Genomic DNA, 12,223 nt, shown 5'->3' with positions numbered 1-12,223 from the left:
AATGATTAATATTTTTAAATTTAGATAATTTTTTTTTTAATTTTTAATTATTTATTTTATATTTTAATATTTATAACGTAATTTTTTTTTATTATTTTTTGCATTTAAAATTAAATACTATTTACTGAACTATTTTCTGTTTTTTTTTATAATTTTATTATCTACTTTCTCGTTAATTTCCATGATATTCTTTTCCATTATTCATTTTATAAAATATTGGAATTGTATTGTTGTTATGCCGAAAATTTTTGTGGATTTTTTTTATAAAATCAAAAATTTTTAAAAAAAATTCAACGGATTTTTTTTTAATTATATATAAAATCAAGAGATTTTTTTAAAATGATATATAATATTTTTTTAATTTTTTTTTTAATTAAAATGATTAACATTTTTTGATTTAGACATTTTTTTACTTTTTATTTTAATTTTAAATATTTTAATTACTACTATTTTTTAGTTTAATATTAAAATCGTATTTTTTTTATTATTTTTTGCAATTTAAATCAAATATTATTTATTGCACTATTTTTTTATCTACCTTCGCGTTAATTTCCATGATATTTTTACATTTTTTATTTTATAAAATATTCTAATTTTTTTATCCCGAAAATTTTGCGGATATTATTTTTATTTTTTTATAAAATCAAAAGATTTTTTTTAAATTATATATAATCTTTATCTCTTTTTTTTTTTTTTGAATTCAAATGTGTTTTTTTTTTTTTTGTTGTTATTTTTTAATTAAAAAATATGATTTTTACCTTTGAAAATGATTAATATTTTTTTTTATTTTAGATAATTTTTTGTTATGCCGAAATTTTTTGTGGATATTATTATTATTTTTTTTTTTTTTAATAAAATCAACATTTTTAAATTATATAAAATCAACAGATTTTTAAAATTATATATAATTTTTTTTTGAATTAAAATGTTTTTTTTATTCTTTTTTTTAAATTAAAACATTTGATTTTCACCTTTGAAAATTATTAATATTTTTTAATTTAGATAATTTTTTATTTATTTATTTTTTAATTTTAATTTATTTAATTATTATTATATTTTTTTGTTTTAATATAAAATACGTAATTTTTTATAATTTTTTTTTTTTTTTTTGCATTTAAAATATTATTTATTGCACTATTTTCGTTTTTTTTATAATTTATTATCTACTTTACCGTGACATTCTTTTCCCATTATTTCTTTTTTCTTTGTAACAACAAATTCACTAAAAATTAAAAAAAAAAACTTATATTCATTTTTTTCTCAATACTATTGTGGTTCCTCATGATGCTGTTGTTGCTGCTGCTGTTGTTGTTGTTGTTTGGCAATTAATGATTCTTCGTGTTGTTGTTTTTGTAATTTCTTTTGTAGCTCCTTCTCTTTGCACGACTGTATGTTTAGAGCTCTTTTCTATGATTTCGAAAAATATATATAAAATAAAATAAATATTTTTTGTTGTTTTTTGTTTTTCATATTTAAATTTGTTTTTAATTTTAGATGTGTTATATTACAACTATTTTAGAATTTATTATTAAATTTTTTTTAAAACAAAAAAAATTATCATACCTTCAGCACTTTGGATCTCTGATAAATGTTTTGCATTTGTTTCTTAATTTTCAATAATTTTTCCCGATACTCTTTGACATCAGTCATCTGAAAAAAAAAAAAAAACATTTTTTTGGGAGTTTATACAAAATGATTAAATAAAATTTTATCTGAATGGTGTAGAGATGCCAGTGGAAGAAATGTTGTAAAAAAGCTGTTCTTCAATATCGACCAGTTCGTATCTGACCTAAGACTGATATAGATATTACGACGTATCAGATTTAGTCTATATCGACAACTTCCTATACTTTATATGTGACATGTGCAAATTTTTGGAAAATATCCGTGAGGTACCGAAATATTCCATTTTCATTCTACATCTAATACTGATAAAAAATATTGATATGTGCAAAATTTTGAAGGAAATCGAACATTTATATATCGAATTTTATGCGAAATCATAAATTTCGTTAAATTACATATTCAAATCAGATTTGTGGTTAAGAGAAATATTTAGGCATTGCAAGTTGTAAAGAATCGCCGAATTGTTTCGCAAGTTATGACAGATATAAGAATTGGAAATTGTGACCCTTTGTGGGTGAGGTACCCTTAAAGGGTTGGCAGATATATGTATATCATCTTCACAATAGATCTTACGTTAGCTAAAATATTTGGATGTGTGAAATTTGAAGAAAATCGGATGCTTATTTCGCTTTCTTTGAACGTTTTTTTTTCAAAATCTTGAACCCTATGTGGGGGAGTTATCAGTTGAAATGATCCGACATCTAACATCTTTATAACAGATCTTGTGTTGATGGAAATATTGAGATGTACCAAGTCTGAATGGAATCGGATGTTAATTTCGTATTTTATGAGCTTCGTGAATATTCAAAATTTCGACCCTTTGTGGGGGAGGTGCCAGAAGGAGTGGCCCCATATATTCCATCTTCACACCAGACCTTTGAATAATAAAAATATTGTGATGTGTGTAATTTGAAGACAATCGGACACTTGCATCACATTTTGTAAGAGTTATAATAATTCAAAATTTTTACCCTTTGTGGAGGAGGTACCAGAAGGAGTGGACCGATATATTCTATCTTCACACCAGACCTTGGGTTAATAAAAATATTGTGATGTGTGTAATTTGAAGACAATCGGACACTTGCATCACATTTTGTAAGAGTTATAATTATTCAAAATTTTTACCCTTTGTGGGCGAGGCACCAGAAGGAATGGTCCAATCTTTACCATCTTTATAGCAGATCTTTTGTTGATGGAAATATTTAGATGTGCCAAGTCTGAATCAAATCGGGTATTAATTTCGTGTTTTATGCGCTTCAAAATATTCAAAATTTTGACCCTTTGTGGGCGAGGTACCAGAGGGGGTGGGCCGATACATTCTATCTTCACGCCACACCTTGGGTTAAAAAAATATTGTGATGTGTGAAATTTGAAGAGATCCGAATGTTTTTTTCGGATTTTATGATCGTTTTTGTTATTAAAAACTTTGACCCTTTGTGGAGGAGGTACCAGAAGGAATGTTCCGATCTCTACCATCTTTATAACAGGTCTTGTGGTGATGGAAATATTAAGATGTGCCAAGTCTGAATGGAATCGCATGTTAATTTCGTGTTTTATGAGCTTCAGAAATATTCAAAATGTTTACCCTTTGTGGGCGAGATACCAGAAGGAATGGTCCGATCTCTTCCATCTTTATAACATATCTTGTGTTGATGGAAATATTGAGTTATACCAAGTCTGAATGGAATCGGATATTAATTTCGTGTTTTATGAGCTTCATAAATATCCAAAATTTTGACCCTTTGTGGGGGAGGTACCAGAGGGGGTGGACCAATATATTCCATCTTCACACTAGACCTTTGATTAATAAAAATATTGTGATGTTTGTAATTTGAAGACAATAGGACACTTACATCACATTTTATAAGAGTTATAATTATTCAACATTTTTACCCTTTGTGGGGGAGGTACCAGAAGGAGTGGACCGATATATTAAAAATAAAAATATTATGATGTGTGAAATTTGAAGGCAATCAGATTTTTTTTCGCGTTTTATAAACGTTTTGTTAATTCAAAATTGTTACCCTTTGTGGGGGAGTTACTTGATGGAGTGGACCTATGCTGTCCATTTTCGCACCTGACCTAGCACTGATGTAAATATTACGATTTGCAAAGTTGGAGCAAAATCGGATTATCCTTTCTGTTTTTGTGCAGTAAATTATTTTCTTTGAAATGTTGACATTTTTGGGAGGGGGGAGGTACCAGAACGAGTGGACCGATTTTGTCCATCTCCGAACTTGATCTAAGTTTGAAAATAATATTACGATGTACCACGGTTGTATACAAATGGGATACTACCTTCGGGTACTCCCTTCTTTATCGTGCACACCAGCTAGCCAGATGGACGGACAAATGTCCTAAAATGGATTTGGTCCAAAGAGACCTAGGCTCTAAAACCGTTATTTCGATGAGACACATTTTGGCCGTAATATTTTTCAATTAACTTATCAATAGGTTTTTATGTTGTCTTGTCTCAACTGCTTGTATTCTGTTTAAACTATCACTTAAGATGGCTATTTTTGACAAATTATTGTTCCGAGCAACAATTATTGCTTTCAAAAAAGCCAGTATTTCCGCTGACATGGGTAATGGATAGTATGAGTGGTATATAAAATGTTTTATAGATAATATCTCTTTCATAACACATCCTAAAACATTTTCCTCAAATAACTATTTTTATGGCTCCAAACATGGGGTAACAAATTACTCTCCTTACCATATCTTGTAATTTGGCAACTTCACCATTGTCCAGCTTGAATTTTTCCGCCGACAAATCTATATAGATTTTATTCTGTTTGCCACTAGAAAAAGGAGTTATTTTTCAATTCTAAATAATAAAAATACTCCACCACACTCTCTCCACTTACATTAACTCCTTGAGCTGTGTCCTTGCCTTGGCCAATGGCGGAGAATACAACTGCATAAAACCCGCTGTTAATTGTAAGGCCGCTAGGGAGGATGTGGAGGGTGACGAAGCTTCATCTGTGGGATCTGTAGATGGTTGACTCTTCTCAGCATTGTTCTTTTCATTATTGTTATTATTTAATGAATTCAGATTATTATTTGTGGGAGATTGTATCGAGGTTATTTGATCGCTGCTGCCAGCTTCATCCAATTCCAGTGTTGTAGGTCTTAATGCTTCGAATGTATCTGCTTGACTGAATGCCGATAAGTCATCGATAATGCTATGGTTGGTGGTTGGAGAAAACAAAAACAAAAGGTTAATAAAAAAATTTATAATTGAAATTAAAGACAGATTGAGTTGTAAACAAAAAAAAAAACAACAAAAAAACAACAAAACGAACAAGTCATTAACAATGGCAACAAATAATGTTTCACTTATCTCATAATTATACAACCATAAAATAAAGCACGTATTCTCTTGGTACAAAGAAGGTAGGTTTTTTAAGATAAGTTCAATATGTATGCGATATCTCAAAAGTGTAGACGTTTTGGAAATTCCGAAATTGCTAAAGTGGATATACTTAAATGATGAAAATAGTATCAGTGGGTTATGCCGACAGATGCCTTTAGTTATGATTACTCAAACTGTGGACCCTTCCCAAGCAGTTGGCCAATATTGACCAATTCATATCTGACCTAACCGATCACTACTATATTTACGTCAGATCTTGTGTTGATGGAAATATTGAGATGCGGCAAGTCTGAATGGAATTGGATGTTAATTTCGTGTTTTATGGGCTTGATGAATATTCAAAATTTTGACCCTTTGTGGGGGAGGTACCAGAAGGTGTGGGCCGATATATTCCATCTTCACACCAAACATTGGAATAATAAAAATCGTACACTTACATAACATTTTATAAGAGTTATAATTATTTAAAATTTTGACCCTTTGTGGGGGGACGTACTTGATGGAGTGGACCAATATTGTCCATTTTCGCACCTGACCTAGCTCTGATGCAAATATTAGGATTTGCAAAGTTGAATTATCCTTTTTCTTTCTGTGCAGTAAATTATTTTCTTTGAAAATGTTAACATTTTGGGGGGGGGGGGGGGAGGTACCAGAAGTACTGGAGCGATATTACCCATCACCGAACACGATCTAAGTTTGACAATAATATTGCGATATACCATGTTTGAATCAAATGCGATACTCCCATCGAGAGTTATAATGCACACCAGACAGACGAACGGATATCGCTAGATCGAATCCAAATGTCCTAAGGGTAAAACCCTTATTTCGATGAGGTACATTTTGGTCGTATCAGATGATATATACCCTCTCTAGCCTCTCCATTTGACTAAGGGTATAATAATGACATATTGCATTCGTGGCTCAATTAGTTGTGTTGCCATAGAATAGTTTGCTGGCAATTATCGCTTTCAATATCATGTTTTGAAATAGTCTGATTACCAGATGAAGATTTGGGAATGTAGTAACGGGCGAAATGAAGGCGGTGTGTATACTTCTTCTGGATTTTAACCAAAAGTTTTCTTTTAGGAAGACAACTCTATTTGTCTTTTCTATAGCTCGTTCCTCTTTGCAAACATTCGACCCATATTTTAGCTATGACACTTGTTCGCCCATTGTTGACAAAATCCGCCAAAGTCTTGGGAATTTTTCAAAACTTGACTTGTTTTGTTGCTTTTTGCTCCTCCTACTATAGGGCACTTGTTATTTTGTAAAAACTTGTTGATACACCTGTTGACCGACCTGGCCTGTTGATGTAAGATGGCAATTGAAGTACTCACCTGTTGAAGTTGTTACTTTTCAACATTTTGTAAAAAGTTACTTTTTGAGCCTATCCAAGTTAAAGCGTCTTTAAATTTGGATTTCATCAACTGAATTTAATTACTGTTGGATAGCAACACGGGGCTTTGATTTAATTTTTCAATTACGGTATGGCTCTATAAAAAAAAGAATCATTATTTGCAATGGTCATTACACGAAGCTTCTGTAACCTCGTGGAGATGTTCCCATCTAACCTCCAGTATAGTTGCAGGACTCTAATGAAGCCACCACTCTCTGTGTGTCCTAATTCCAAATACAATGTCCTTTTTGTAAGGAGGTAGGTGTATGTTTATCGGCTACTGCAAAGCAAACCAAAATAAAAAACGTTTCCAACGAAACAAATAAGAAGGTGGTTTAAAACGGGTAATGCCCGATAAAAAATAAACAAAAAGCAAAATCTCCGACAACGCTGTTGTTTACGAATGAGATGTGAAGAAAACGCAATCAGCTGGGCAGTTGGAATGGAGGAAAACGTATGATAGTAGCACCATTAACACAAGCGTGTGACAGATGACAGATTTACTTTTTTCTTTGGAGATAAAAAATAAAATAAACCTTAAAATATCATAACGAGGCTAACAGAGATAGGGTAAGTTGAACCAGTTTAACCAAAACAAGGTTAATTGAATGAAAAAGATAAAAAACCGCAAAGACTTAATTGCTTAAAATAGCACATTTAATATTAGCGTCTGACCGGTAAAAGATTTTTTGCTATTATGATTTTCTTTCGAGATAAGACTCATCCAAAAAAGAAAAACATTTAATTTATATACTTTCAAATATTTGAATTAAATAAATCAAAAAGCCAGTTGCAAAATAAATATGCCGAAGATCGATTTAAGCCCTGCACAAAATGAACTCTAATAAATGATAATCATGAATTTTCATAACTGAATATTAGTTGTTTTCTTTATGCGAGTCTTCTTCTTTATTACAACATTTATAAATGTACTACGAGATGATAACATTATACCTTTGAACTATTTTCCTCTTGTTAAGGGAACAAATGCAATTTGCGAATAAAAACAAAGATAATTTATGAAATAACAATAAAGAGAAAGAGAGAGAGAGAGTGCACATGAGACTTGCTCCCGATCTCAACTATATACTCAATTGAATATCAAATTGACGATGATGGATAGTTCGATGGTACTACTCATTGAACGGAACCATGAGGACTAGTGATGAGAACATTCATGGTACAATATGGTAAAATTACAGAAGTACAGCCATGATAAAATGATACAGGTAGGCGCAACAACACAGCTGCTGGTACAACGAACTGTCAAACCAAATTTCGGAATTGCAATTTTTGAATGAAAAAATATTGCAATTTGTAAAAATTTTTTTAAAATGCATGTCATAACAACTTCTGATTGTCGTTATATAAGAAAATCTTTCAAAATCCATTTATTTTTGGAGAAAATTTTTAAAAAATTTGACATATCTCGTGGTAGAAGAATACAGGTAGATGCATGAAGGCTTGGGAACATTGATATGTCAACAATTTTTAAATGTTACTTCAAAAATAAGTAGATTAGATATGTTTTCCTACAAAAACGTTTCCTTAAGTCCAGAACGCGTATGTTTTTTTGTAAAATCTGCCTATTTTAGATATGAAAAAAGATATTATTAAAAAAGTGACATAGTCGGAATCGTCAGAAAAGTATTGCCATATTAAATTTAGCAAATGAGTTTACCTTTTTTGTTTTGTTTATTTGTTTGTTTGTTTATTGTCTAAAAAAATTGAGTACATACACAAATGATCTGTTCCAGAACTGCAAGAATGTAAAAATTTTTACTGCAAGACAAAATTGCCAAACCAGTAGATTCTTGCAGGTTCTGGAACAGAGCAAAAATTGACAGAAACCGGGCACACTTAGAAAAAACAACTTGTAAACAGCTGGTTGCTCTACCTTACCTTTTTATTGTACCATAAGAACATGGAAGAAAATGCTAACTCATCTTTATAATCACTGAAAAAATAACACATTTTTTACATGGAACAATTAAATCGAGGTAACTTCTGCTCTGTTCCTGAGCCTGCAAGTTATGCAATTTCTTTAAAAATCATGAAGGAAAAATCTAAAACCACGAAACATTTTTTCCTATGAATATCTTTTACAAGAGCCAGCGGACTTCAAAGCTCGATTTTTTGAGGACCTGTATATCTAAAATTTTGATTTGAATAGGTTGTACCCATGGTACAATAAAAAGGTATAACAGCTTCATAAAACTACAGAAATACAGCCCTGAGGCTATGCCTGCTTCCTGTCAAAATCATTCAAAATTATGTATGCAGCAAGTTGTTATATTTTTTCATATTTTCCTCATTTTTAAAATGATTTAAATAGCGCGAAAAATTAATGAAGTGCCTGGAGTTTCGCTCAAAAATGTGATGCAAACTGTTCAATCTTTCAATTTTATGGATAAACTGGTAATAGCTTTAATGCGCGAGCCGCAAGCTACATGTCTTCCAACGATTGCTTTTGAAAATATTTTGTTTTCATTTTTTTAAAACAAAAAAATCATACAAAAAAATGGCAGAAGTCGGGTACATTTAGGAAGAAATTGTAATCAGCTGGTAGCTCTACCTTACCTTTTTATTGTACCATGGGTAGGTAGACGCATCGACATAGCTGCTGGGACAATGACAAACCAATATTGGAATGGAAAATGTTGAATAAAAAATTATTTAAATTTGTAAAAATTGTTGAAAGACGCGAATTATAATAGCCTCCGAATGACGTCGAATAAAAAAAAACATATAAAATTCCACTTATATTCAAAAAAAAAAAAAAACATTTAAAATTTTTTGGCATATCAATGTTCCCAAGCGTTGATGCATCTACCTGTATTTTTCTACCATGCTTGGTACAATTACTACAAGGCAGGGTAACCTGATGCTTAAGTCTTGTAACTTCAAATTTACCAATAACAAATGAGACAAACTGTTTTAATTTATTTGATATTTTTCTTGCAATTTTTTATTTAAGAGAAAATTGCGAAAAAAAACGAGTGTGGAACGTGTTTATTGTGTATTTCTATGGTCTACCTTGGAGAATTTATGATGTGGCCATGCCACCTTGCAACTCAGTCTATTTTCTCTATCTCTTTTTATTCACACATCAGTTGTATTTGTTTTTTTTTTCTCTCCATTACCACGATACAATAATACAGGTAGCCTCATCAACACAACAGGTGGTACAAAACATACAGCCAGAACATATTTTCAATAAAAAGTTGTTCAAATTTCCTTAAATTTCTGAATACCAACTCCGAATGATGCGTTTTGATACGAAAGCATTTCAAAATTGAATTATTTTTAAATAATCTTTTCTATAATTCTTCACATATAAATTTTTACAAATAGCGATCCATCTACCTGTATTCTTCTTTCGGCGTTATCGTCTTCTTTCATTCGCTGCATTCCATGGTAGAAGAATATAGGTAGACGCATCGACGCAGCTGCTGGGACAATGAACTGTCAAACCAATTTTGGAATTAAAAATGCTGAATGAAAAATTATTTAAATTTGTAAAAATTGTTGAAAAATACATATCTTTACAACCCACGATTTTTGTCGTATAAGAAAACATATAAAAATCTACTTATATTTGAAAAGAAATTTAAAAATTTTTGACATATCAATGCTCCCAAGCGTTGATGCATCTACCTGTATTTTTCTACCATGCTGCATTCGCAATTCAAAACCGTTGGCCCATATTCGCATATTCACTCGATCTACACTCAATCGCAAGTCAAATTGTCATTGTCATTTTAAATAAAAGAGAAAATCGTAAGGTTAACCATGGCTGCTGAGAATTTCGAACGTGGAACTATTAAAAATGTCGGCAATTGTTACCTTTGGCGCCTTGAAATTCGCGGATTCTCTGCTGAATCCCCCCTAATTAAGACATTCATTGAAGGCATCATTTCTACATGGAAGTTGTATCTAGAAAGGAAAAAGTTCTATGTCAAGCTGATTTCTGCCAATATATCTGATAGCCAGTTTACAGTCAGTATATCAACTAACGATTTTTCTATCAGTTGGGAAATTTCCACGAAAGAAAGTAACAAGTACCATTACCTAGGCGATACGCCATTCTTGCGTGCACTTCCCATGGAAGTGATGTTCGAAATTAGCGTCAAATATAAGGATGAAAAAGTGATTTTTGAGGAAGTTCTGCCGATATCGAAGATCAAGAAAGATCTTGCCAAACTGTTGACCGATGAAAAATTTAGCGATGTTACTCTGGTGGGCCGCGGTGGAATGCAGTTCAGAGCCCACAAGAATATATTAAGTGCCCGCAGTGAGGTCTTTGCTGCCATGTTTGACAACGAATTCCTGGAGAATAAAGCAAATTCGGTTTCCATCGATGACATAGACGGCGAGGTGTTGCAGGAAATGTTAAACTATATCTACACCGAGGAGATTGTATCCAAAGAATTGGCCGCTGACCTCTATGTGGCAGCCGACAAATATGCCCTGGTAGATCTGCAGTCATTGTGTGAAAGCATCTTAACCCAGACAATGGATATATATTCTGTGGCCGATATTCTTTTGCTAGCCGAACGGACGTCCAACGAACGTCTGAAGAGAAATGCTCTTCAGTTTATATTGAAAAATATTGTAGCTGTTATGGAGACAGCAAGTTGGAAACGTCTGCAAGCGTTGGATCACAATCTATGTATAGATGTTTTGAGTAAAACCATTAAAGCTATCTGTAATGATGAGCAAATATCAGATATAGAATGCTTTGAATAAAGTGTGATAAATACAAATTTCTATATGATCAAATTTCTTGCCTTGGCAAGACAAGATTCTGTCAAAACTTAATTTTTTTTTTCTAAAAAATTTGAACAATTTTTCTGAAGTTTTGGTCCTAACCTGAAAATCCATAGGAAATTATTTATTATTTGTTTTGAAATTTTTTCCGAAATATTTTGAAATTTTTGACATTGCATGATAAGCTTTGAAACAAAAATGCAAAATTTTCCTATAAAATGTGAAAATTTTTCCATGAGCTGAAAAGTGGTCCTAACCTCAAAATTTGGTGGCAATATTTTCTTAAAAAAATATTTGGGAATTTTTGCCATTGCAAGACAAAATTCTTTTAAAAATGCAATTTTTTCTATAAAATATTAAGGGAGTTACTATGGGCTGAAAAATGTTTGTTGGAAATGATTTTTAGCATTTTTTTTTTTTGTACATTTCTTGTAATTTTTTTTTTCACTGCAACATAAGGCTCGTCCAAATGTGGAAATATTCCATAAAATGCAAAGATTTTTCCTTGGCCTGAAAAATCGTGGTCCTAACCTCAAAATTTGTTGAAAATGATTTTCACTCATTTTTAATGATTTAAATATTATTTTGTAACGGCTCCATTAATTTCCCAAAAAAAAATATGTTTTAATTTCACAATATTTTCAAGTTAATTGATTGACATGAATTGAATCTTAACCTTAAAATTGTAAAATAAATTTTTTTCAGACTTTTTTTAAATTTCTTGAATTTTTTTTTTTTGCCATGGCAAGATAAGATGCTAAGAATTTTCTTCGGGCGAAAAAGTTGTGATTCTAACCTCAAAAAATGATTCAGATCTTTTTTGTCTTTTCATTAAGTTTTTTTGCCCCGTAAAGATAAGATTCAGCAAAATATTTAAGAATATTCGAAGAAATTAAATGTTTTATGGTCTAAATTTCAAAATCAGCTCAGATTACTCTTTTTTTGATACCCTCCATGGAGGGTATATTACGCTTGTAACTCCTCGAAATATACATTTTAGACCCCACAAAGTAAATATATTCTTGATCAGCATAAAATCCTATGTCGATTTA

At 31.2% G+C, this 12,223-nt stretch overlaps 2 protein-coding genes across 3 annotated transcripts; one reads left to right on the top strand and one right to left on the bottom strand.

Moving 5' to 3' along the window:
• Window positions 1-979: 979 nt before the first annotated feature.
• On the bottom strand, window positions 980-6,860 carry LOC131806353 (biogenesis of lysosome-related organelles complex 1 subunit 6-like). 2 transcript variants are annotated; one of them, XM_059130373.1, is made up of 6 exons: window positions 6,553-6,860; window positions 6,343-6,498; window positions 4,494-4,811; window positions 4,343-4,427; window positions 1,564-1,650; window positions 980-1,407 (listed from the first exon to the last, which is right to left on the bottom strand). In XM_059130373.1, the coding sequence occupies exons 2-6, from the start codon at window positions 6,366-6,368 to the stop codon at window positions 1,267-1,269; spliced, it is 657 nt and encodes a 218-aa protein (XP_058986356.1). In that variant the 5' UTR covers window positions 6,369-6,498; window positions 6,553-6,860; the 3' UTR covers window positions 980-1,266. The 2 variants fall into 2 exon arrangements, with proteins under 2 accessions (XP_058986356.1, XP_058986355.1); XM_059130372.1 differs by having other exon boundaries at window positions 6,577-6,859.
• A 3,103-nt stretch (window positions 6,861-9,963) lies between these two features.
• Window positions 9,964-11,217, top strand: LOC101894937 (protein roadkill). Its single transcript, XM_005188894.4, has one exon. It carries the CDS (start codon window positions 10,194-10,196, stop codon window positions 11,148-11,150), a length of 957 nt encoding a protein of 318 aa, XP_005188951.2. The 5' UTR covers window positions 9,964-10,193; the 3' UTR covers window positions 11,151-11,217.
• The last annotated feature ends 1,006 nt before the right edge of the window (window positions 11,218-12,223 follow it).

The sequence above is a fragment of the Musca domestica genome, unplaced genomic scaffold (genome assembly GCF_030504385.1).
Source record: "Musca domestica strain aabys unplaced genomic scaffold, Musca_domestica.polishedcontigs.V.1.1 73, whole genome shotgun sequence".
Classification (NCBI taxonomy): Eukaryota; Metazoa; Arthropoda; class Insecta; order Diptera; family Muscidae; genus Musca; species Musca domestica.
The sequence above is the reverse complement of the archived record's forward strand: the minus strand, read 5'-3'. Positions and strand labels throughout refer to the sequence as shown.

What these genes read in the sequence shown, in the direction of transcription:
- LOC131806353 (XM_059130373.1), bottom strand. Translation starts at nt 6,368, where the DNA reads ATGTTGAAAAGTAACAACTTCAACAG. An exon ending in ACACAGCTCAAGGAGTTAAT is followed by an intron (nt 4,428 to 4,493) that starts GTAAGTGGAGAG and finishes TCCTTTTTCTAG; the next exon opens with TGGCAAACAGAATAAAATCT. An exon ending in AGAGATCCAAAGTGCTGAAG is followed by an intron (nt 1,408 to 1,563) that starts GTATGATAATTT and finishes TCGAAATCATAG; the next exon opens with AAAAGAGCTCTAAACATACA.
- LOC101894937 (XM_005188894.4), top strand. Translation starts at nt 10,194, where the DNA reads ATGGCTGCTGAGAATTTCGAACGTGGAACTATTAAAAATGTCGGCAAT.